This window comes from Synchiropus splendidus, chromosome 16 (genome assembly GCF_027744825.2).
Source record: "Synchiropus splendidus isolate RoL2022-P1 chromosome 16, RoL_Sspl_1.0, whole genome shotgun sequence".
Classification (NCBI taxonomy): domain Eukaryota; kingdom Metazoa; phylum Chordata; class Actinopteri; order Syngnathiformes; family Callionymidae; genus Synchiropus; species Synchiropus splendidus.
The window spans coordinates 10,755,342-10,780,924 of record NC_071349.1 but is presented as its reverse complement, the minus strand read 5'-3'; the positions used below and the strand labels follow the sequence as shown (position 1 = coordinate 10,780,924).

The window sequence follows — 25,583 nt, the reverse complement described above, 5'->3', positions numbered from 1 at the left end:
GAGGTGGTAGTCCACCTCTCAATATTCACTACACCAGGAGTCAACACTCTCTATGAGGAAAGCATCTCAGGGTCAGTCTCACCTCATGGACAGCAAGGCAGAGAACATTGAATGATCTCAGTCAAACCTTGATGAAAGGTCAAGAGAAAGAGCATTTCAAAGCTGAAAACAACAGAAACTCCAATGTAGTACAGAAGAGTTCAATAAAAATGATGACCATCACCTCTCGTCGTTGAGCCGTTGCATCATCTATCCTCCTTAGGTAGCGTTTGTCTTCGGATGACCACGTCCGACTCCGTCTGCTGAGTTGCATTCAGGGCGGTCGCTAACTGTGTGTAATGACAAAAGAATGTGTGTGTTCCACCGAGGCCGAGTGCCCCTGGCAAGGAAACCTGCCTCAATAAAAACCATAATGAGCAGATTGGTGGTAATAAGATTAATGTGTCCCTGCATGCTGTAAACTGATTTCAATCTTCCTCCCGCGGACTGACTGTTCCCGGGGGAGCGGCCGGGCAGCGTCTCACCGTCGGGCCATGTCGATACCGCTCCCCGCTCCGGTTATTGATCCATCTGTAATAACACTTGTCCCATTCACATGCCGACCCAGCGCTTATGCAACAAAAGCAGGAAAAATCCTGTGATTCATTGGGTGTTTTTGTGTCGTCTGAAAGTGTGGTTGCGCTGATTTATTATAGTTAATGGCTGCCAGAATGGTTTTCTTCAAATGCCGTTCTAAAAAAGCACACACACACACACACACACACACACACACACACACACACACACACACACACATGCAAGTCTTGGAACAAGTATTTGTTTTTGGAGTTCAATGGATTCAGTTGCATTAAACCCTGACATTGACTCTCACTAACTTTAATCCCAAACAAAACATTGATGGAACTTGTGTCTTTGATAATGATGAAATCTATAATCCAAAATTTACGTTTTCCTTTAACAGTTAGACAATGGCTCCACCCGTGTTTGGCTTGGCAAATTGCTAAGATCCTCCTGTTGGTTTAGGCCTGTGGTCCAGCTACATTATATAAGGTCTACGCTCAACTGACTACCTGAACTGGAAGCATTTTCTTCTATGGTGCCATATTCCAAGATGAGGATTCATCACATGGTTGGCCACCGTGGAGTCCCATTGAAAATCTTTGGGACTTGATGGAGAAGGCACCGGGGGATCGGCATTTATTCAGAAAATGTATGACTGACTGAATAATTCATGTAGCTCACGATGACTTTTAGATTTGCTATGCTGTAACACCTTAAGAGGAGACATTGGAGCAAATTTGTCTTCAATACGAAGCTGCGATGAATGAGTGAAGGTGATGATGAGAATGTCTCCCCACGATCCTCAAGTTGGTGCTGGTTCAGCCCTTCAGAGCAGATGCCGATTAAACCGCAGGGTCTAGTCTCTTAAGGATTTTTTTTTCTTAATGACTCCGACATGGTCCTTTTTTTAGCATAACACATTTGTTGACTCATCCTGACTCTGTGACCCAGTTCGGCGCCCCACCCACCCACATTCAAAATCCCTTCAAGGGTCTGGATTAGACGGTGCTAAATCTGCGCACGTGTCCCGGGAGGGCGAGATCACAGCATTGTCAAAGACGGAACATTCATTCTGTACACTGAAGGCTGACCCAGTCATTTGGTTCTAGAAAATAACCAGCTTTGCAGCTTAAAGTCAGGGACGGCCTGATGAATGACCCTTAATAACCAGGTGTCTCCTGTAAAGATGGGATTCTCTGTTTAAACCAGGTTAACCATGTTCCAGTCGGGAAAGTACTGCTGGTCATGACCTTACATTTTCACATTCATTCTCAACTAAATAGACTTATTTCCCATGATGTACACGCTTCCGATCATGCTTCACTTCAACAATTTCGTTGGCATAACTCATTGATTCATTTGAATTCTTTCAAATTCTTGCGTCATAAAACGGCAAATAAATACAGATCACGCATGGCTCCTCACTTTCATAAGTCATCGGTAGTGTGAGTGCCACTCTTTTATCCCGCGTTGACACTCTGACCTTGCTCTGTCGAGGTGACTCCGGATTTCACTGCTGATGGAGAAACTGTCGTTCTCAGTGCACTTGCTCTAAATCAGAGTTCCAGAAGTGAGTCCAGGATAGATTTGGGTCGTTTTTAAAATCAATTTTAAACATTAAGTTGTTATGGCATTAGTGATGTTAGCCTCGTGGTCCTTGCACTACTCTTGTGGTTGCTCACAAATGATGGAACTGTTTCTGTCCAGTCAAATCTAGACTACACACATGCAAGTGACTTTGACATTGGTCCACCAAATGGCCGACCGAGTTCCCAAGCTCGAACCAGAGACATGGTTTTATTGTTGCTGCTGCCATCGGAGCATGCTTCTTAATAGCTTCTTTACAAATCCATCCACGTTATACAGGATATCTGCCACCAGAATATACAGTATATAGCTCGGATCTCACTATACTTGGACACTGAGTGGTAGGCCACAGAATTGCATCCAGTCGGCCACATAATGACCCACACACCACAGGTTTGACACTTCTGATATAAGATATATACATCTGAAATGTCATTTATAATGGCTATAAAGTGGATTTTGTGATGTCAGTATGTTTTATGAAATAGTTCCTTATCAGTTTATATGTTCTTATTGTAGCATTTTTATTAATGAAACAAGATTTGCACTCATGTCTGCTGCATAGCTTCAGATGCTACAAATACTTGTCACTAAGCTGAAGTCACCGATGTCCTGAGGGGTGAAACATGAGCATTGTTGAAAATGGTGATTTATTTCCTCCTGAATTTTTAACCTCGCTGTTGTGTAACAGTGTGGTCAAGGTAAAGCAGCATTCTGGGACTAATGGTTTCACACACACACACACACACACACAGCTGTTATGTAAAGGTGACATGGAGCTGGTGGTCAGCAGTAAACACAGCTCTGGTGTTCTCAGCCAAGACGTTTGATATGTTGATGAGACGACAAAACATGATTGGTTTCTGGTTTATAAACGCTGTTTCCTGCACCCGGCAGGCATCTAAATAGATATTGATATTTGCTGAGATTAAAGAGATGAAATGACATTCTGTTCCTCTCCCACACCTGTTGTCATTCCGCTCCCACGCTCTGCACAGGCTGTGTGCGTCTGTTTTTCATTTCTGCAAAAATCACCAGGATACCGCCTTATAATGTAGCGCTGTATTCCAACTGTACGGAAGAGCTCTTCTCCAATTCATAGACTATTTCGTTCTGTACCGAACCTATTCGCTGTTCCATCAGTATTTCTCCCCAACTGTGTGCATTTATTTCAGTTTGGAAAGGAGCCTTTCATTTCATTTAACTACACACAACAAATGTTTTTGAATTTACTATACATATTTACTATACTTTTTCCAAACAATTCCATAGACACTTTATCTACCTCTGCACTACAGACAAACTCGCTATTTAAATTTGAAAAATCTTACTTCAATGTTCCAGATATATGAAGGAAAGTATTCACCATTAAATATGATACATAGAGGCCTTGTTGTGAAGGTTTTTTCTGTAAATATTGAAAACAAAATGTGTTTTTAATGAGGTAGACTAATTCACTCAGAAACGTTGTCTCTTACTGGAATGCGATTTGTTTGTGTGTACGTGCAACTTGTTAATCTGACTGTCTCTCTCTTTCAAACACGGAAACAAAGGGAACAAAGCGAGTAGGTCAGTGCAGGGAACATTGCGACGGCAGATGACTCGGCCTCTTTTAGCCTTGTGTAACGCAACACTGCACTCATCTTCCTCCTCTCTTCCTCCTCTCATTCCCTCAGGATGTCCAGTCATACAGGCCACATGAATTAGTGATCGGCACGCTCACTTGAAAACACTTCTCCGTAGACATCACAGGTGATGCGAACAGTCATGTCCCAGCCATCTCTCCAAATTTCCTTAAAAGTTGTGGAAATGTTGAAGCTGCGGCAGCTGGTTCATTTGTTGTTGAAAGGGGAGAGATGGTAGATCTGTGGAGGAAGTCTGAATACTTGTGTAAATACATGTATACATCTATCTAGATCACAAGTTATGGTTGTAAAGTTGTATTGTTTTGGTCTCCCAACCATTTTGTGAAGATAGTAATTGATGTCCAGGCGCTGTGTGGTTGTTGCCAGGCCATAAAGAGCATGCCATCAACTAAAGTTGTCCATTGTACTCGTGACTAGTGTGCAGGAAAAGTCTCCTGTAATGAGGTTTATTGTTAGATATTTAATAGTCTTCTTGATTCCCTCCCACCTTGCACCATTAGAGCACGTCTGTGATGATCTCACATGAGCTCAGTCAGTTGTTTACGACTCCGGCGCTGGCGGAGTGAACCACACCGCGTTACCGTTCAATTACTGGAGAAACGCTGCTCACATTTTACGACTCAAAGATCATTTTTCTCCGTTTTATGTTTGAGATTCGTCTTTTCCTAGATTGCTTTCAGTTTTCTCCCCCCTAATTATCCTCTGGGGTGTCGTGGGAATTTTTGTTCCGAGACTCAATGTTTGAAATGTTTTGCTAAAATATCTGCAGAATATTTTCATTATATACGTTTTACAAAGGAGAGTATTCAAATCTAAATATTGTCTATGACTTAATATACAGTAGTGACTATATGGCATTAATATGAGTTTTTAACGGTTTATATGGCAAATAGGACGGAAAAAAACAGACTTTCACTCCAGACTTTATATTGTTCTGTTTTACAGCCAATGAAAAAGTCAATGTCCAGTCCAGTCAATGTCATTAGCTGGTGTGGTAGGACTGAGCAGCCTGGTGGTTTCACTCTCACTGCATTATTGTTTTGAGTGAGAATCATTCAAAGATGTGAAACAACAACCCTTCTGACTAAAGTAAAATCACTTTCCCACTACATTTTAAGCTCAAAACACAACACCAAGAGCTCAACTTCTACTACAGAATATAAAGATATTAACATTCGTGTGAATGAGGTAAAACTCTCTGAAAAACACCCAGCCTTTTTCACCTCTTTGTGGCCTTTAAAATGGCCCCATCCTTCAACTAATGTGCTCCAGACACCAAACAGTGTCTGCATCAGAGTGAGTCATGCTTTTTTCCCTCATCTGGCTTCTAGTTGTGTATGTTGTTGCGCTCTATTGTGCTCGACAACCTTCACCATCCTTAATGGAGGCTCTCATGCCTGTTGCTGTCTTTAAGTTGAAGTGATAAAGAGCGTGATGGTGAATGGAAACACTTAAAAAGAGAAGGTGCTGAGTGACTTTGCTGCTAATGCTAATCACTTCTCAACAGTGTTCACAGCACTGCAGCCGAGGTGTAACTCACATTTAGGGTCATTAGCACCCCTGCATGTGTCGGCCACAGCAGCGACGCTCAGTACTTTAGAACAATTGTTGAAGTAACTTGTGATGTGAAATGATAATGTCTTCATTAGTGCATGTGGATTAAATGTGTTAACGCCTCAGTCAATTTTGGTACTGACTTAATTTTATATATATATATATATATATATATATATATATATATATATATATATATATATATATAGTCAGTGCAGTTGATATAAATATGTCCTAATTGATTTTTTTTCTTTGTGTGGTAAATTTAAAAACTTAAAATATTTAAATAACATATATATCGTCACATAATAGATCAATATGAGAGCAAAAATGGAAGAATACAAAAGTAGAAAATGGATATTACACTTTAAAAATGGCACCTCAAATATATCTGTTTAAAAGAGGACACATTTAAGAAAGAAAAAAGATATGACATTTGACATTTAAAAAGCATGTAGTTGTCCACACTGAGGTGCACCTTTTCGGGGGAGGTAGTTGGTGCTTATAGTAAGTGCAAATATTTTTGGCTATAGTTTACTGGAGTGGTTGAAATACATGGTGACGAGTTGCGAAGCATGTGGAAGAGGAAGAGGGGAGGTGTTTCCTCAGTTTATGATGTTAGTTTTTGGCCCGAAAATGAAGGGAATCACAGATGTGAAGGAATCATTTGACTTTAAGGAGAATGGTATCGTGGTGCCAAAGCTGCAGTGACGTCCAAACAAGGAGAATAATTGCACTGTAAAATGATGAAACCGCTAACCTTTCTTGGATGGAGTTGAGTGGTTTCTGTGCAGGATAAAACAGGAAGTAGGCTGACCGGGTCACGCTGCTAATGGAGAGCGTGAAAGAGAGGGCACTGCAGAGAGTCACGCCCAGACTCCACACCTCAGGGTATTGCTGACCCTCAAGAGTGCTGTCATGGACGTCAGAAAGGTTTTGAAAAGTTGTGTTGCATTTGTGGAGGGTTCATAGCTTCCAGGTAACAAACCAACATCACAAAGATGCTCTTCTTCTTAGAGCCAGCTAACTGCGAATTGTGAAATTGTGCTTCTAGATGGAGCGAATGCAAAATATGGTCTGAAAGTCACATGCACAGCGAAGTAAAAACGAAGCTTTTTTCGCACAGTGAAATGGATTTTGGTGTGTTTGGCATGTATCTTCTCTCTTGGAATTGAGGCGCACACTGTCTAAAAATATGTGCTCAGAAAGGCTGGTATTTATTTGTCCATAGTTGTGCTTGTGAGGGAGTTTGACCTCAGTTTCTATTGTGAGGAAGGCAGAGTTGTCAGTCACCCACTGCCTGACAGCCTTGGCATCCGATTTGTGGAGCTTCCTCTGCACTTAATCTCTGCAGTCATTACCAGTGGCTACACTTGGAGTTCGGCTTCAGCTCCAAAATCCTCCGGAAACTGTCGCATTTTTGCTGCTTTGTTTGTTGTTCTCATTGCGGTGATAAGTTATCTTTCAAGTGGCTGACTACTCTCTGATAAGCACCAGAAAACACAGTTGAAATGTTGATGTTTGCACCAACCAAGAAACTATCGGCTCATTTCAATTTGGCAGAGATGATTAAAACCGCAAAGTTTGCAGAGGAGAACTGAACCATTGATCGTGTGATACAAAAGCAAACGTCACCAGGAGCCTTTCCCCAGCTTTGATGCTGCCATGTCTGTTACTGCGTAGGGAAGTGGACGGGGGACACACACTGCAAGCCGGGCGGAGCCATTTATTTTATATTGTGTTCAATGTCTAGGTATGAAGCTCTTTTGTTGTTGTTTTTATAAGAATTTGTATCCATCATCCATTTGACATTGGTGTCCACCAGAGGGCAGAAGTAGGTGAAACAACCGTCATATCATAATGAATGAAAAACAATGCACAAGACAAAAATGCCAGAGACGATAACAATGTCAGTTTTATGTTTTTTTTTGCCCAGCTCTGCCTCAATGTCTAGTGTTTAGTTTAAGTCCGTTTACAGTAGTCACAGACAGTAAGTTCCTGGAGGTTGAATAAGTTTGATAAGTATTGTTAGCATCTCTGAGAGCCATGCTACAGGACTGCCGCTGTTTAGCATGAAGCTAGCTGAAGTTAGCGTGCATGTTAAATAATATGTTGAAATGAATGAGCTTATTTGAAGAAAGAGTTTTTTGACGTCTTTTCATCTGCGCTTAGATGTGTCGGATCCTCCCTGTATCACACTGGTACCCACAGAGTGACAGCTTTGTGATGAGCTCACAGCAAGCCAGCGTGTCCCTTCAGCTGTTAGATCTCAGTGTCGCAGGCGCTTCCTCAGGTAACAAGCTCTGCCCGCTCCGTGGCAGAGAGCTGCTGCGTCAGCGCCCCGGAAACAAGGGAGAGGTTCGGCATTAACCGAACAAAACGGGCCTCGGTGACACAGTGCAGCCGTGTTGCTGTGGAGTCAACTGCTCTGACGGCTCACATGGGAGGGACGGCTGAAGATGTCTGTACTGGCCTGGTGTCCAACTTTCCATCTATCGTTGAGTTTAAATCCGTTTTGGAAAGAAGTGGTTGACTGGGAGATATGATGACTTGTGCTTCTAATAACTCGGAAAAAGGCTGCTCCCTCTGCGGCTCTGTCTCTTCCCGCGCCGCCTCCTGCTGAGCTGCTTGATTGAGTTCACAACTGCGGATAGCAGTCGTACCCAGGGAGGGGATTTAGAAAAACACGAGCAGGGAATAGATCCTCCCATCACAGTTTAAAAAGACAAAAGTGTGGTGCGCAAGGAGAAAATGAGGAGGCGACAGGACAGAGGACGGCGGCAAAGTGATAGGACGCCAGAATCTAATTTTCCAATCGAGTCCGGAGGAAATGAAAGGAGGGCAGGAAAAGTCACGTCAGCTTCTCAATCACACGTAACCTTCGCGGACTCGTCCTTCAGATCTGTCACGGTTCACTCAAACTTTAAATCATGGAAGGACGTGGGCTTTTTGTGTCTGCCACACTTAGTTGTTACTCCCCATAAAATGTGAAATCGGCACAATTTAGGATCGTAGTTTTGCTATTACGTAGGAGGACAGATCAAGAAAAGAAACATGTTTCCATTTTCAGTGATGACAGTTGGGGAAAAAATGATTGATGTATTTTAGGGTTGCACCAAGGAAATCTTGGTGCTTCTTGCGTTGAACTCAGACTCGTGTAGCTCAAGTCCCATCTTGAATTGGATTGAATTGTTCAATTCAATCCGTGTCGACCTGTTGGAACATCACTCTTGCAAAATGGCGTCTGTATTTTCCAAATCTCAGTTTATGAGACTGAGCCCCCAAAAGTATGAGCGTCTTTAAATAATGGAAGTAGAGAAACTGCAGATGTCAGGGCTAAAAATCTGCTGAGTCAGCGAGATGCTGACGGAGTTGTGTTTGTGTTTTCCAGGAGAGGTTCGAGGCCTTGTTTCGGATCTACGACGAGCAGGTGACGTTCCAGTTGTTCAAGAGCTTCCGAAGAGTTCGGATCAACTTCAGCACTCCTGAAGCGGCGGCCCGCGCTCGCATCGAGCTGCACGAGTCCGAGTTCAATGGCAAGAAGCTCAAACTCTACTTTGCCCAGGTGAGTCGGGTCCACTTCCTCTTGATGCCGACGTCAGAGTTCGGTGCCTTGCCTACTGTCTTCCTGTCTGTCTAGATTATGGTTTAAATGCATCTAATATTCATATGCTCTGGGACTCCTCTGAAAAGTTAAACAGGTTTAGCACATACATATGATGGTAAGAATCCAAATCAGGCATCGATATTTATCAAACCGATACTCATGTTCAAGATGTGAATAACAAGAAAGAAATGTTTGGCAGTTCCAGAGTTAGTCCTCAAAGTGTGGGAAACTGAGGTGCATAAGTTCTAACCTTCACGTCCTGCGGCGTGAGGCGACTCCTAATTGATGCGTTTTGATCAGAAGGACATCTGCGGTGGCGGCCCGTGCCGCCCGTCTCTCTCTCTCTGCTCCGGTGTAAGAGGATTAAGGATTTTGAGGCTCAACGGTCGCAGCGTGTGGATATTGTTATTACGGCAATTGAGCCACAGTTACAAGCCTTTGTGAGGATAAATGTTTCAATTCTGAAACCGCGCGAACGAGTGGTGAGGAGGTTGGGAACATGTCCGGCGTGTGGAATACCATTTGCCTGTAACGTTCCGAAAAGATGACTCGGCCCCGCCTCTGGCCCTGTTAGATCCAGAACGGAGACGAAGACATCGACAAGTCGTACCTGGCGCCCCCTCAGCCGGTCAAGCAGTTCCTGATCTCGCCGCCCGCCTCGCCGCCTGTCGGCTGGAGCCAGAGCGAAGACGCCACACCGGTCATCAACTACGACCTGCTGTGCGCTGTGGCCAAGCTGGGACCTGGTGAGTCAGCCGTCTGACTGTGGTTCTCACAGAGGTGTGTGTGTGTGTGTTTTCTGCTGCTGTTCACGTCCAAAATGTCTCATGATCAGCCACTGTTCAGGTTAGTTAGAAAACCTTGTGTGCATCCAAACAGTCTCCCTCAAACACACAGACCTAGTGTTGCCAAGGCAACCTGAGACACCAGGAAACGCTTCTCCATCCTGCTGCCCAGAATCAGAGCAGTGCCGCAGTAGCTCTCTGGCGCCCCCTGCCAGCTGCTCGGGCTATCAGCAGGCCTCTTTTCTGCCTCCATCTCCCCACAATGAAAAAGCCAGTCGCCCAATTTCCTCCCGCCTGCCGGCTGTCTGATCTCATCGCCATGGCAACTGTGATACAATCGACCTGCTGGCGTGTTCTGTCCGAGTCAGTCTGGCAGGAGGACGAGCGCTGCGACACATTCTTCTGTGGCCAACCACCTGACCCCGCCCCCTCCTCTCTCTCTCTCTCTACCACAGGTGAGAAGTACGAGCTCCACGCCGGCACGGAGTCCACCCCGAGCGTGGTGGTCCACGTGTGTGAGAGCGAGACGGAGGAGGACGAGGCTGCGCGGCCCAAGCAGCAGATCGTCCAGACCAGACGCCCCGACGCCCCCCCGAAAGTCTTCAACTAGAGACACCCCTCCCTCGCAACGGCGCGGCCCCCGACCGCCCCCTTTAGCTCTCAAACACCCCCACCCCTCCTCCACTACACCCCCCCTTCCTCTCTCTCTCTCTCTGTCTGTCTCTCGCTCTCCCTCGGAGGGCGCCGCCGCCCCCCCATCTCAACCCCGAGCAAACCAACTTACATTGCTGGAGACGGCGCTTGCGGCTTGGATGGACGACGGATGAGGACCACACACATCGTATCCTGCCGACGGCACGGTGGAAGTGTGACGTCAGCGCAGGGCTCCTGCCCCGAACAAGACTCTCAGCTCTCACTTTCTTTTCATATCTGTCGCTCTCGTCTGCATGTAAATACTGTATCTAACACAAGTACTGACCAGATATTAAAACACAGCATGAAGCGCCATTTGTGACTAACAACAATGTGGTGACTTTTTTAAACCTTGTTTTTTTTTTGTTTTTTTTTTTAGTTTGGAGGTGTTTTGCTAATCTACTCGGTGTGTATTCTGTGACACTTTTGCATGCTTTATTACCTTTGTAAATGAGCTGAGCTGTTTTTTTTATTTTCTTCTTTGTGTGTCCTTTGATGTCTAAGAGGAGCATTTTTGGGAGGACAGTGTGTGTCGGGTGTTGGACAGACTCATCCCCATCATCCGCTTCAAGGGAGTCTGAGCGCGGCGTTTGTTTTTTCTACTGCTTGTTTTGCACTGATGTCTCCAAGAAATGTCGGGAAACGTGCCCGTCCCTTGTTGCGCTGTAAATAGCTGAGTCATGGTTCTTGGAGATTTGCTTTTTTTTCCCCTAAAATCATTGTTTTGTATTGTTTTGGGGGTTTTTTTGGCGAAAGTGCGGTGAGATATCACAAAACAGAATGAGACTTTTGTGATTCCAGAACCGGTTTTGTACCCCCCAGCGCGTCCACTGATCCACAGGGCTTTTCGGTTGGTCCACCAAAACTACCAAACCCTTCGGCATGTGAGCACTTTATCTCTGTTTGTGTGTTTCTGGAGTGGAGGAAGCACATTACGTTTGTATCGATCTGAACACCTGGCTAGCCTTTTCACCAGCATACCGCAGTGAGTCGACCGTCCTCGCCATCGTGAGGTGACACTCAACCAGTCCGCAAGAAACCTTCATCTCATCTCCAGACTGCTGTGGTGACCAAGAGGATGGCGCTTTCACTCGCTGTGGTCGTGGTGTTTTCAAACTGGGTGGTCACAGACCTGTAAATACAACTGTAAATACGCCTTTGATCTTCTTCTTCTTCTTCTTCTTCTCTGAGTTGCAGAGGCCAGTACCCGTGTCGTTTGTCTTGGCTTCTCTTGGCAACGTCGTCATGTAGGTTTAGGCAACTGGAAAAATAATAAATAAATAAATAAAAAAAGACATTTCTGAAGATGCTCGATCAAACCGTCATCGTGTCGTGTCACGATCTTTTCTGTCCGGGGAAACAACGTCTGCTACAACAATACGGTCCGTCACTGGTGTACTGGTTTTGTTCAAATATCAGTATTTGTGTCTTGTATTGTAGGAAAAAAAAGTAGCAAAACAAGCAATAATTTACAGTTTGTTGATACCGATATGTGTATTTTCATGTTCCGTACTAATTTCTAAGAGATCGACGTTTGTCTCTGACGGTATCTGCTTCTATTTGTGTATGTATCATTTGTTTCACATAGTAAAAGTACATAAAGGCTTCTTCTTAAAGCCAGGTTTGCTGCTGTTTATTCTACGGAACACACGGCTACAGTGAGGGGAGTTCTACTGAGCGCGAGCAGACAAGCGTCTATCATTTGTTAGTCTGATTCATTTCATATAAATTGCTCATGTCTTTTCAGATTGTCATTTTAAATTAAAAATGTGTGAATGTTTTCCATTTAAGTGGTGAATATCTGCGCTCAAGAATTCAGAGCAAGACATGAAAATGCTTTTTAAATTCTGGAAAAATTGTGGATTCACTAGATTTTTCACTAAGGCAAAGGCTTTTGTTCGTAATGAAATATGACTAGATTAAGCAGCGCATTATCCAAGTCATAATCTTATTTAAAATATTTTTTTATATTTCATTTTTTTATTTCTGTTTTATACATTTCTTATTTTTAATAATGGCATTTGAGCAAAATGTTATTTTGTCAAAAAAACAAAACAAAAAGTTTGAAATCCAAAAAGTTCACATTACCAAAAAATATTGAAAATAAATACATTTAAACAAAATGTATTCTTAAAAATAAATTCATTACTTAATCCAGATTTTATAGAATTAAAAAAGGCAATCCAAAAGTTTTAAATCCAACATAAAAGTTAGCAGTTTTAAATGCAATAAATATGTATTTTATTTATTTTTATTATTTTAAAATAACTCTACTAAGGATGCATTTATGTATTTATTTTTATCAATAAATTGTTTCTTTTTTTTTTATACAGAAGAAGGTGGAGTTCAGGAGAGGTGCAGCAGTCAGGCTGCATGGGTTCGAATCCCCGCACTGGTGAAGAGTTATAAATCATAGAAAAGACCAACAGTATAGTCTTCAATATTTGAGGTCATACATTTCTATTTTTTATGAGATAAACACAATTTGGGATTTGACTGTCTGAAGGGGAAATGGAAGAACGTGCGAACATGCGAGGAGACAACTGGGAGGTGACTCTCACCTGACTGGGTTCCACAGCTTCACTTCCTGCAGGCAGGAAGAAAAGCTCCGTCGCCTCCTCCAACAAAGAGCTTCTGTCAGCGTCTTCCTCTGACCAGTCGATACCTGTGACAGAGACATGGTGCATGGGCTGCGTCGACACAAGACCAAAAACATTTCCTCCACCAGAGCGACTCACACTCACGTCATGCTGGATGGGAGAAAAGTGGTGGTAATGTTACACTCCTCTTCCTCCTGAACTTCACTCTCGGATGGGTGAAACTCTGCACGCAGACTCTGATATGGCTCCAGGAGCTCCAGGTTCCTCAGGTCGGCTCAGAGTGACACAGGAACTTCAGTCATGTCAGGAGTGTTTCACACTCACAGCAGATCAAGAAGCTGCTTTCTGGCCTCCAGCAATCGCACAATCTCAGAGAAGAGGATGGAATTCACTGTATGAGTTTAATAAATATATTTATTTGAAAAAGAAAAAAAAAACGGAAATTAAAACCGGGGAGAGGAGCTTTTTAATCCAAAGCTTTCAATATGAGGAGAAAAAATTGGGGGAATAGGAAAAAAAAGATAAAATATTTCAAAATATTTCAATTTGAAATACAAGTAAAAAAATCCAAAAGATGTGGTGGACGTCCATATTCAGTACTGGTCGCCATGACATGAACCTCAGGACACTCTGACAGATAAATCCCTGTTTACATCTGAAGGAGGCCCAGCGCTGTAACGTAACAGGAAACTTGGCTGAACATTCCGAGTGAAAAGTGAACGTTATCATTGAACTGACCAAATCCAACACAGCGGGATATCGGTGCAACACTTCGTTGGTGACAGGAAACAGATTATCATTTAACCAACTGTTGGCACGTGTTTCAAATGAGACGTATGAAATTATGCTCCAACACCACAAGAAAGAAAGGTTTTGAATTTGGGGGGGAAAAAGTGGTAAAGATTCCAAAAAATGTATTTATTTAATAGTGATGGCAAGAGAACAAAAAGCAACAAAAATGTTTGAAAATTAAATAATATATTATGGAATTAAAAAAAAAAAAAAAAAACTTTGGAAATTTGGAAGAATCATGAATGAAAAAAAAATACTCTTGAGAAGTTGAATCTGAGTGAGAAAGAAAAAAAGGTTTGGAATGGACAGTAAAAAATACTGCGTTGATGTTAAAAAAAATGTTTTGAATCTGAGTAAAAAAATTATAATAAAAAAGTTGGAATCCCAAAAAGAGTTTGTAATAAATACTGAAATAAAGAAGTAATCACTTGAAAAATCAATCAATAATTCAATAATTCAACTTAAAAGTAAAATACAAATTGAATCAGAGTAAAAAGGGTTTGGAATAATAATAATCATGATAAATGTTTGGATTGAAAAAAAATACAGAATTCTACAAATGTTAAATAATAATTAAAAAATAATAAATCGAAAAATATTTGGAAAATAAAAGTAAAATACATACATATGTTTTTATTACTATTTAGTTTACAAAATAAAAGTTCCAAATGTTGTATTTTATATTTTTAAGGTTTGCATCTGAGAAAAAAAGAAGTGAGGAACAAGGGTGAAACTTAAACCAAGCCGCCCACAGCTTGTTTTGTGGCTGAGATCATCCATGAATGTCCGCAGGCCTTGTAGCTCCAGCAGCAGAATGTGCAGTTGAGTTCCACTTTCCCACAGCAGCACAAGTGTCTGGCTTCAGGGACGCGACCCCACCTGGCCCCACCTTCTCCCCGGAGGGAACACGTGAGCCCAGTTCTGTCGCACGAACATCATGGGCCGACCATGATGAAGTGCAGGTGAAGCAAGCGCTGAAAAGAGACTTGTGTTTCTCTGGGTTTTTTTTTTAACCGCCGAGTAGAAGCTGTAACCCGAACCAGCCCAAGCTCTTCATTCATAGTCACATACATTGTTTGATATGAATATGTGTCAGCACCATCAACAATGAAAGGTTTATTTATTAAAAACTATAAAAGGGCTCCAACTGTTGTCGTGCATTATCTACTGTGTGTGTTTTATATATATATATATATATATATATATATATATATATATATATATATATATATATATATATATATTTTTTTTTTTTTTTTATTATTATTATTTTTTTTATTTATTTTTTTTTTTATATCTTCACAATTTTATGAAGTACTTGAAATACTTGAGAGAAAAAAACACCAATACATTCTGAACTGATTATTTAAAATAAAATAAAATAAAATAAAAACCTTTGTAACATTTATTTAACCTCTTAAGTAGTCAAGAAAATAACTTAAAATGAAGTTTGAAATTAAAAAAGTCATTTAAAAAACATAAATATTTATATTTACTTTTATTTATTTATTTATTTATTTTAATCATTAAAAACTTTATGGAAAGGGACTTTAACAAGTTTTTGAAAGGCTTCTGCCCCAAATAGTTTGGAAGATAAATAAACAAATAAAAGTTTTGGAATTGAAAAATGAAAAAAAGGTTTTAAGTGGAAAATAATTGTAAACAAAAGTTTCTATTTTGAGGATAACTAACTTTTTATAAGTTAGTTATGAAGTAAATATACATCAAATGTAATATTTTTCAAACCATTTCACTGTCGCGTCGACGTCTTAAATTTCACCAGGCTTTTTGGCGGTTTTTAAAAATGGTGGCGCTCAGACAGTCACCACGACTCTCCATCCTGTCTGAGGGTCCTGGACGAAGTACAGCCCAACACGTCCTGCCAGCACTGGACGACTTTGTACTCTGTTAATATTCAACTTCAGGAAGTACAACAGGTTTATGACACTGACTTGCACATGTGACTTGTTGCAGACAAGGTCGAGGCTCTTCTCCTCGGCGTGAAGACGGGGGACGTCCCGGCGATGCTTGGCGGTGAGGCCAGTGAGAGAGAGCGAGAGAAAGAGAGGGAACCTGGGAAACGCCTAGTGGCAGAGCAGGAGGACCTGAAAAACCAGCTGCACGTCACTGGCAGCCAGGAGGAGCCGCCCCCTTTCTCACATCAACACACATTCCCACTATCGCTCACACACACACACTGGTTTCTGGCAGCAGAACAGAGGCGACGTCCAGACTCACCCCTGCTGCGACCCAGGGACCCCACCACTGGTGGACTATGCCCCCTGCTGCCCACTGAGAGCAGGGCTGGACGCTGCTCAGCCTCCTGCCGGGAGTTGGCTCGGATCACGCCACTTGGGTGAGTCGACCAGCGTCTGAGACCGTCGAGTCTTTTCGAGCGCGGTGACAGGCGAACCGTGGACATTCCACTGGTTCAGAGGTTTACAGGTGAGGAACCAGAGCTGCAGAGGTTCCGTCAATCCAGATCAAGATCGGGAGATAACACATCAAAGAGTCCCGTCTGGAATGGTGACACCACTGGCATCAGACCAGCTCAGGTGGCTCCCCCCTGAAAAAATGTCAATCTAGAGGCAGTAAATCCCACAACGTAGAGCTGTCACCGGAGCAAGATGACCTCCCTCAGTCACGGACCCACTAGTAGCTAGGAGGCTAATGGCTACGTTTAAAAATAAAACTGCATACGTGGTCTTGTTTCATGTGGCTGGACAGGTGCGAAACCAAAACAAACAAATCGGATCAGTTTGATAGCTCTCTCTCTACAGTAATATACATCGCAACATCTTGAAAAATACTTTTAATTTGATGATATATGACGAAATATTTTCTTCAGTCTATAATTCATAAAACATACTTTATGCACTATAAATTGCACGCTCTGTATTTTCCTTTTTCAAGTTATATTTTCGCCAACGTTTCATGTATTTTCACCGTAATTCTTCAAAAATGCTACTTTTAAACTGTTTGTATCCGCAGACCTGAGTGCTGCATCTATTTGGGATTGTCAGCGATTGAAAGGGACCAACTCAGTGATTCCCAGCGCTGCATCATTACACAGTAATTATTAACCGCAGGCAGCTGATAAGAGGCCGACCACACCCGCGGCTAATGGCCAGCTAATAACTCTCAGCAAACAAAGTCATTTTCATACTCCAGCACTTAAGCCATTTACTTGTCTGCTGGTTACACAAAATATTTGAGCAAGTACGAGTGCAGGGTACTTTTAGCAAACAAAGCAGCCTTTAGCGACACCTTCTCCAAGAAAGGTTGGAAAGCTAGGTGAAGCTGGCTGTAAGTTCTGAGGTCAAAGGCTCAAGTGAGGCGAGAAACAGCAAACAAAAGTCAGACGACAGTTACGACTTCTGTCAGCGATCAAAGTCCAACATGAAAGATAGAGCGACTCACCTGGGAAGAGTCACACGCCACTGGTTTCTCAGGAAGTAACTGCTTTGATTTCAGCTGAAGACACTGGTAGCATGGAAGGCATCAGAGTTAGTACGACAACGTTACGCAGGCACCTGTTGCGATGTTCCGCAGGAAAGCTCTGTCAGACATGTTCAACGTTGCAATGTTTCTCCAGGTTCAGCGCGACATGTGTGGACGCGGTACGGCTATAAGATGGCGCGCTTAGAACGCAGGATTTCTCTCAGAAGTATCTCGATATTACAGGAACATTTTAGTCCAAAAAAACAGGGGCGAACAAAACAGAAAAACAGAGGAAAAAAAACTTCCCTTCTGTTATTTCGAAGACTTCCGCTAACGCCTAGTGTGCTAAATAGTTTTCATCATGTCATAAGCCAAGCTAACACCTTCCCTCAAAGCTTTACCAGGTGATTCAACTACCAAAAGTGCTGACGTAAGCAGAACGCAAGCAAAGAAAAATGGACACCAAGGGTTTAAACTAGTTAGTATTTTAAACCAGATATACATATTCAAAGTTTTTTCCCATCCGCTGGGCCAAATGAGGTCTTGAGCATAGTGTGACTGAGTTCATGCAGGTGTGTGGACGATCAGAGCAAAGTACTTTTTGGTCTGAATTGACCTGAATTTGAGAAACGTTTAATCACTTTCACACAATGCTTGATAATGACAGAACAGGTTGAGCGCCAGGTCACGAATGTTTCAAGCTAAACTAAAACCAGTCGCTTGACATTCCTCAGGGAATTAAATCAAATTAGCAGCTGCGTAATACAAGTCCATTATCGCAAGTACATGTCTTTATGTAGCCATTAGCACAACCTTGTGGCATATTGTGGCATCTCCGTTTTAAAGTTTAAAGTGATTCAAAGTCTCTAAATAGCGCTTCGTTCTGAAGTACCTGTACCTGATCTCAACTGCAACTTGACCAACTTGGCCGGGGTTCATCTAGCTAGCGGCGCAAAGAATAAAAAAACTTTTGTTATAAAACAGCAATTTCAGTCGACCGGTGTGAGCACATCATTTGCGCTCTTCAGCTTAACACATGCTAAAGAAATGGAAAAAAATGATACGAGACTAGATGGACCAGAGTGTTTAACCTCCATCCTCACAGGTTCTCCAGCAGAAGACGTTGCTAAATGAGGCGGGAAAGTCACTTAGATTTGAAGTACCTCTAAAGGGCACTGACTACTACTGACTGTAAGACGGCAATATCTACTGCTACTGTAAATATGATGCAGGCGGATTTAGCATGAAGACAACAGTCTCCAGCCAACAACGGCTGACAGATAGGGGGCGCTGTAGCTGCTGTGGATGAGCTAAAGGAAGTCTGGACTGTTGACCCAGAAGTGTACGTCAGCGCGTGGAAACGACACGTGCGGTCGGTCAACAGCTCGTGTTGTGTCGCTAGCTGGCCTGTTTACCGAGGCAGCAGCAGAGGATATTAGATCCCAGACACAAACACGCTGTTATTATTCGGAGGAGAAACTGAAGCCACAAGTGAGCAGAAAGATTTCATCTGATATGGACGCGTTATCGCGCTGGACACAAAGAGTGAAACGCAGGTGCAGAAACTGCTTTTATTTCAGGCTCAGATATCATTTTCAACTTGTGGGCCACTGAAATCCGACACGCTAGCTAGCATAACACCATCCGCTGCACAATGATGGCATTTTCAGACACTTTTTCCACTGGAATTAGACAAGCTAACTTGCTAGCACGCTAACCCCCAGAAATATCTTCATGACAGTTGAAAGCATGGTGGTTAGCGCGCGGCTAGGTTCATGCATCTTGAAGTACAACATTGCGACAACTGAACATGGTAATTGTACAGCGCAGGAATCGCTCCGCAGTAACACAAAAACTCAGGTTGTCAAAACAATGTGGTAACTATCAGACAAGCTGTCGACACACGCTTTGTCATTGTTCGTCTGAGGGTTTTAGAGCGAGTCAACATGGGCCTTTTATTGTGTAATATTTGCCGCCGAGCAGGAAGCGGGATCTGATTCAAGCGTGTATGAAAATAATGGATGACGACGAGCCCGTATCTGGTTTCATCGCACTTGATTCCGACCCATTTCTGTGACGCATTTTCCAGACTGAAGACTGAACACTACTGTTCAGAAAAACATGACTTGATGGATGCTTATAACTAACAATTTACACACTACACTATAGCATATTCTTCAGTAGGGTCGGATTATACATCAAAATAACGTGGTCAGCATAACATATCTTCATAAAATACAACATATTGTTCGACACATTGATCCACGCAGGCATTTTGGACGCAACAACAAACTAAAAATGAACTCTAATGTACTAACACTAAGGAAAAAAAGCACTCAGAAAGTGAAGCTGCTCACTGACTTTCAACACATCACTTGAAATAGTGTTGATCATAATGAGGAGAATAGAAAAACGTGTTGGAAAAAAAGTGACATATCTTGGTGCTGACCTCTGTAGTGAGCGTGCGTGTTGTGGGTCTTTATTGCTGCTGCATGCCACATGTGTACACAGCTCATAAACCGCGTGGTTTCAGCGGAAATGGAGCGAGCGAAGCGTAAGACAGCAGCTCCTGTATTTGCACTTCCTGCTTCCCTCCTCATAAATCAGGCGCAGATTCAGGTCCTGACTGGAAAAGAGTTTCAGAGGCAGGTGATGAAGAGAGCGTGTGTTGGAGCTCGCAGGTGTGTGGAGGTTTTTAATGGAGCTGATGTCTGTCAACACGCTCCAGATGAGTCACAGAGACGACTCGGAATCACAACGCCAGAGTGGCGACAGCTGCAGGAGAGTTTGGATCTCATGACTTTTTTTTTTTTTTAACCTACAAAGCATCTTTGGTCGCTAAAAGACTCCATGTTTAGCTTATGCACAATGTTTGTACAATAATACGAGAAGTAAAATACGATATAATTTGAAGGCCAGAATTTAATGCTCAACAATGTCAGAATCGAAAAACAAAATTAGATTTTTTAGAATAAAAACCAGGTGAATCAGCCATTGATAGACTTGTTCGCAGTAAGCATCAAAAGCTAAAAAAGTGGAAATTTTGAGCTATAAAAATAGGAACTCTATGACAAGCTATGCCAGGAAGTAACAGTTAAACATTGGCAGAAATGAAGTTATGAGGAAAAACAGCTGAGCAAAATGCAACATCAAGACAAGAAAGAAAATGGTGAGTGAAAAAACATGGGAAAAAAGTCAGATTGAAACACAACAGAAAAAAGAGCGAGAAAAAGCAGATACAAATGTAAAGCAATAGTGTAAAAATTAATGTCAAATAAATAAAATATAATTATTAAAAACAGAAAATGTTGGAAAAAAATAAAGAAAAGAAAATAAGAAGTAGAGCTATAAGTTGATGGGAAATAAGGTCTAAAAAAGGTCCAGTGAAAGAAAATCTCTTTTCTACTTTAGACGGTCGCAGATATTTGCGATAGTGTTTTGAAAACAACCTCCTGAAAATGTTTACTGACCACTCACTTTTGCAAATAATTCTCCAGAAAAATACAAACTGCGGATAAAGAAGCTGCTTATACAGAGGCACCTGGCTCAAACAGAAGCAGGTGGACCCACCTTCGTCTCTCAGGCCTCCTGTTATATTAGAAAGCTACCAGTACAAAACTGTATTGGTGAGAAGGCTTCGGTCTGAGAGAAGCTCTCTGCTGCGACAGGCTTCCCGAGCGGACTTCACGGTGCGAGGTGTGCCAACACAGACGGCCATTGAAAGCCTGGCTCATAGGGCAGGTGTCGCTGGGTCCAACAGACCTGCTATTGTAGCTCAAATTCCTGCACCACTCAATATTGGACCTGTGGAGAAGAACATCTACCTTGGTGATCGCATGACCACAATGGGGGCTTTCAGCAGCACAAACGTCTAAAGATTTGTCCTCACTCTGGTTAGCTACACGGCTGCTGGCTGTTCCCTCACCGTCCACTGGAGGCGCCATACAGCGTCACCACGTTAACACTCTTTGTTACCTCAACGAAGGCGTGAGTCAGCCCGCGTTGGCTCGTCTCTCTTATGTGGGGAAACCCAAATTCCACGGTGCGCAGCGGTGTCTCGCGTCACCGGATCTTCCGTGACTCACAGATCAAACTCATTTGAAACGTTTTAATGGCACTCTTTAATCAAGGCGGGACGACAGGAGGAACTCCCACGATGACGCGCGCGCCGTTTCCAAAACAAACAGGCCGCTGTAAATTCAGGCGGCGGGAGACAATAATCCCGCGCTCGGACGTGTTTATGTCTTTGACCCCACGCCAGGAGTCACAGCGGAACTGAAGAACTCAGAAGAAAAAAAAAAAAGACAGCTGATACCATAATTTCACCTAAAATTATTTCTGCCAGATGACTGAACTACGGTATAGCGCCACCTCTTGGATTCAGATATTTGAAACATGATTCAGAGTCTGCGGTGGTAAGTGCTGCAGCCTCACAGCAGGGGTTTGCCTGCGTTCCCCAGGCTCTCCGATTTCCTCCCATAGTCTAAAAGTCAAACAGTATAACTGGGGACTCAACAGTCTGTAGTGGTGTCTGTGTCCATCCCGACTCCAGAATGAGGTTGATTCATGACGGCGATATCAGATAAAGTTGGATTTGAAGCACATTTTGCATTTGAATGACAAGTTTTCCAGTGGTACCTTGGTTTTCGAACGTCTCGGAATTCGAACAAATCGGAGTTCGAACAAGAAATTTGAGATTTTTTTGCTTCTGATCTCGAACGAAAATCCAGGGTTTGATGTCCTGTTGTGGGCTGGAGCTGGGACAGGGATGAGGCGAGTCTGGGACAGAGCGTGACTTGGTTTATGACTTTGTCACAGCCAAACTGCACAGAAGCGCACATTCAGAGCTGGACACGCACCGGGCACCTCTTCACTTCTGGAGAGACGTCACTCACTCGGCAACCCCTCCCACATGCAGCGGCCACACACATAGAGGAACAGCGCACCTGCAGCAGACACTCTACATTCACTCCTACAAAAGCCTGTTTTAAGGCTCGGAACGCATTATTTCTTTTTCCATTCACTGTGATGGGAAAAATCTTTCTAACAAATCGCTTCTCGAACAGCCGTCTGGAACGGATTGTGGTCGAGAACCGAGGTACCACTGTACTTCTGATATTCATTCATAACAAGAAGAAGTACCAATAATTCAGCGTGCGACTTCTTTTGTTTTTACTCCTTCAACACTCATGTTTCCTATCTAGATACGTCTTCACCACAGAAGAACAAATCCCCATCCATTCTCATGGCTCCATGATAAAAATGCTGACATAAGTAGAGACGGCGAACCATGTGATCACAGGAATGAGTGGGAGTCAGGTGACCATCATGTGATCGTAAAGTGGCATGTGATAAAGACAGTAACAAATGTGACATTGGTCGGCAGCTGTAAATAGAAAATACATACATAAATGCAAAATTAATAACTGAAAATGTGTCAATACAAACTGTCTTGTTTTATTCTTGTGATTAAATAAACAAATATTTCAACATTTCTTTCCTCACTTGACTGTAACCTAACAGGGAGAAACAGGGATTTATTTCTAGTCACTTAAGAATTACAGTAATTTTCTTTTTCATGTGAAAACCAAAGTGTTTTTCTGTGCACAGGTTTGTTGCTGAAGATGCCAACGTCAACCGTCTCACCAGTGACCAGCACGACGCTTCACCTCAACACAACAATCGCCACCAAGTCCAGGCAGCAAATCCTAATCCAGAGTAAGAGTGGATGGGTTGTTGCACAGCATGCAGCGCTACGATGCTAGCAGTCGCGGCTAAACCCCTCACACAAAACCCTCCTTCCAAATTTGGCAGACTTGATCGTAACACAGTGTAATAACAAAAAACATGGCGATACGCACGGTCAGAAACGTTAGCATAGCTTAGCAGGAGTGGTGTTTTAAGGGGAACAAGGGGAAATAAAATAAAATATTAATTTGAGAATTTGCGATTAATTTAGATTAATTAATCGCAGTTTAATGGTATAAGAATATTTGACATTTTTTTATTTGAATGAATATGGTATATTACTGAATCAACTGATGGACCCATAGATACATTTAAACAACAAAATATTGTTTATTTTGCATCAGTTTGACAATAGCACAATAAATCACAATGGTGGCTATATTCAAGTTTTGATATCACCTTATTTAAACTAAAGCTCTTTTAATGTCTTGAAAATATTTGGATAAGATTTTCAATTTTATAAGAATTTCGTTCTTTTTGTTTGCTTTTGTTCTGTGATTCCTCCATGTTTGTTGTTGTTGTTATCATCCTAGCTTCCACGTATCTTGTGCATCAGTGGGATCAGTGGAGCAGGAATGAAATGAAATTACATTAAAACGATTAAATGCGATTAAAATATTTTAACCAATAATAATGTCGATTAATTCATTAATCGAGACTCGTACAAGTCCCACCACTAGTATAAATCAAACAGTCGCTCTTTATCAGTTGGACATTGAACTCGACTAAAAACACTTGACAGATGACACAAACTTGAGCAGAAAGGTCTAATAAAACTATTGCGTCACGCTATCATCTGGATGTTTGTCGCAGGCGCGGCACATCACAAGTATGTGACGCCACCTGTTTGTGATCGATGCCGTTGCTAGGCAACCCCGCGCTAGCTTGTCCGGCGCGCGACAGAGCCGCGTGTTTCCCGTCAGATATATTAAGTGATAGTGATTCAGATCTTCTGACAGCCCAATGCTGCTCTTCCACAGGCTCCGGGGCCATGATCGCAGTCATCGTCATCGGGATTATCATCATTCTCACCATTCTACTGCTCATCCTGAAGACATACAACAGGTGAGGCCGCATTCCACACACACAGAGTTAGCATTCCAGCAGTGATGCTATATTTATCAGCCTCCCAGTAAATAAATAGAATATTCTATATGCCATTTTTTAAAATAGTGACAGCTCCAGTTCACTCACAAAGACGAAAATAACATTTTGTAGATTAGAAACTAGTTCTTTTTAAGATGTGACACATGGCTACATTAAAAAAAAATCCCAGATTTCACTGTGGCTTTGAAAATAAAATAATGTTGAAGCAAAAAGAAGTATACCAGTGGAGATTGTCTGTGAAAGGTGGCTCCTGTCGGATCGTAGTGAATATCAAAGACCAGATTTGATCTTTTTTGCAGCAGCAGAAGTTGTGCATGTAGTGACACCAATGTCCACCATAGAGCATGGACCATTAAAGTGACAGGAAGTGAATTGGACTCACTAAATTGTGGCATGAAATTCTGATAAAACACCTTTCAAAACAGTTTTTTCTTTCGATTTTCATGAGCAAAATGCTAGTTTTTTCACAAACAAAACATTTGTAAGGATTTGTTTTTCCAATATTGGCAGGATTATAACTTCATATGTGAGTCAGAGAACTTAAAAATGACTGGTGTGTTTGGTGTTCAGGTGCACACATGCGTCCCGAGTCCTTGGACACAGCGGAGGCTCCAAACCTCGTCCCAAAACCTCCCAGTCGACCGGCCAGACCAGCCTGCCTCTGAACACAATACCAGTGAACTCCAGGTCCAATCCCCTTCCAGACTCAAACCCCCCGTCGGAGCACGGCTTCCAGCTGCCCAGAGTGGAGCTGAGCTCGGTGGAAGGGAACCAGCTGGAGCAGTTCAGCACAGCCAGCGGCTCCACCGTGGTCACCATCCACGACTCGCCGTCGCTAGGAAACACATAGCAGCCAGACAGGGACGCTGGCGGCCCAGCGGGCAGTGACTGACGCGTCCGCTGCTGACTGAATCCTCTGGAAACTCTGGGTCCACAGAGCTGCTGCAGAACCTCGAAGGAGTCAAAGCCATTCGTGAAGGAAGCTCTGACAGGGGCGGCGCCATGAAGAAAGCGGCTCCAAACTCAGTACATTTCTGCCTTGACCACAGTTGAATCAATAGTAGAAATGTAATATTATCACACACAGTAGTGACCAACATACTTTGTTTTGATTTGACTTTTATAATAGTATTTCATCTATGTTAGAAAGACTTAGACTGTAGTCCGACACAAAGTATTCTTGCACTTTATTTCTGCATTCTTGTGTGAATGTACGGTACATGAATTAGACAAAATAAAGGATCTTTTTTTTTCAATTTCTTTGAATATATTTACTCCAAATACCTGTTTTTATTAACTTGCAATTATATCTGTATGAAACACTGAACCCAAACAGGGAATTCAACTGTATGATATACTTTATTACATTTTCATTTATTAAATAGTCATTTTATTTTAAAGGGTTAGCTATTCAGAAAGATGCTTTATTTAGTTGATAATTATAATAGATTTAAAACACTGT

General features: G+C 42.4%; 2 protein-coding genes across 4 annotated transcripts in view; both read left to right on the top strand.

The window, feature by feature from the left end:
- rcan3 (regulator of calcineurin 3) overlaps positions 1 to 10,831 on the top strand; it is a 31,772-nt gene extending 20,941 nt beyond the window's left edge. For both annotated transcript variants that reach the window (XM_053845232.1, XM_053845233.1), the window contains 3 exons: positions 8,740 to 8,913; positions 9,530 to 9,701; positions 10,196 to 10,831. In XM_053845232.1, the coding sequence (XP_053701207.1) occupies positions 8,740 to 8,913; positions 9,530 to 9,701; positions 10,196 to 10,350 (501 nt within the window). In that variant the 3' untranslated portion in view covers positions 10,351 to 10,831. The remainder of the gene's footprint in view (positions 1 to 8,739; positions 8,914 to 9,529; positions 9,702 to 10,195) is intronic.
- A 4,986-nt stretch (positions 10,832 to 15,817) lies between these two features.
- On the top strand, positions 15,818 to 25,359 carry ncmap (non-compact myelin associated protein). Of its 2 annotated transcripts, none has more exons than XM_053845355.1 (4): positions 15,818 to 16,181; positions 22,877 to 22,984; positions 23,995 to 24,079; positions 24,692 to 25,359. In XM_053845355.1, exons 2-4 carry the CDS (start codon positions 22,891 to 22,893, stop codon positions 24,969 to 24,971), a joined length of 459 nt encoding a protein of 152 aa, XP_053701330.1. In that variant the 5' UTR covers positions 15,818 to 16,181; positions 22,877 to 22,890; the 3' UTR covers positions 24,972 to 25,359. The 2 variants fall into 2 exon arrangements, with proteins under 2 accessions (XP_053701330.1, XP_053701329.1); XM_053845354.1 differs by having other exon boundaries at positions 23,974 to 24,079.
- The last annotated feature ends 224 nt before the right edge of the window (positions 25,360 to 25,583 follow it).

Excerpts from the sequence above, each read along its gene's own strand:
- ncmap (XM_053845354.1), top strand. The coding sequence starts at position 22,891 with ATGCCAACGTCAACCGTCTCACCAGTGACCAGCACGACGCTTCACCTC. Across the intron at positions 22,985-23,973 it reads GCAGCAAATCCTAATCCAGA|CCCAATGCTGCTCTTCCACA; the intron begins GTAAGAGTGGAT and ends ATCTTCTGACAG. Across the intron at positions 24,080-24,691 it reads ATCCTGAAGACATACAACAG|GTGCACACATGCGTCCCGAG; the intron begins GTGAGGCCGCAT and ends TTTGGTGTTCAG.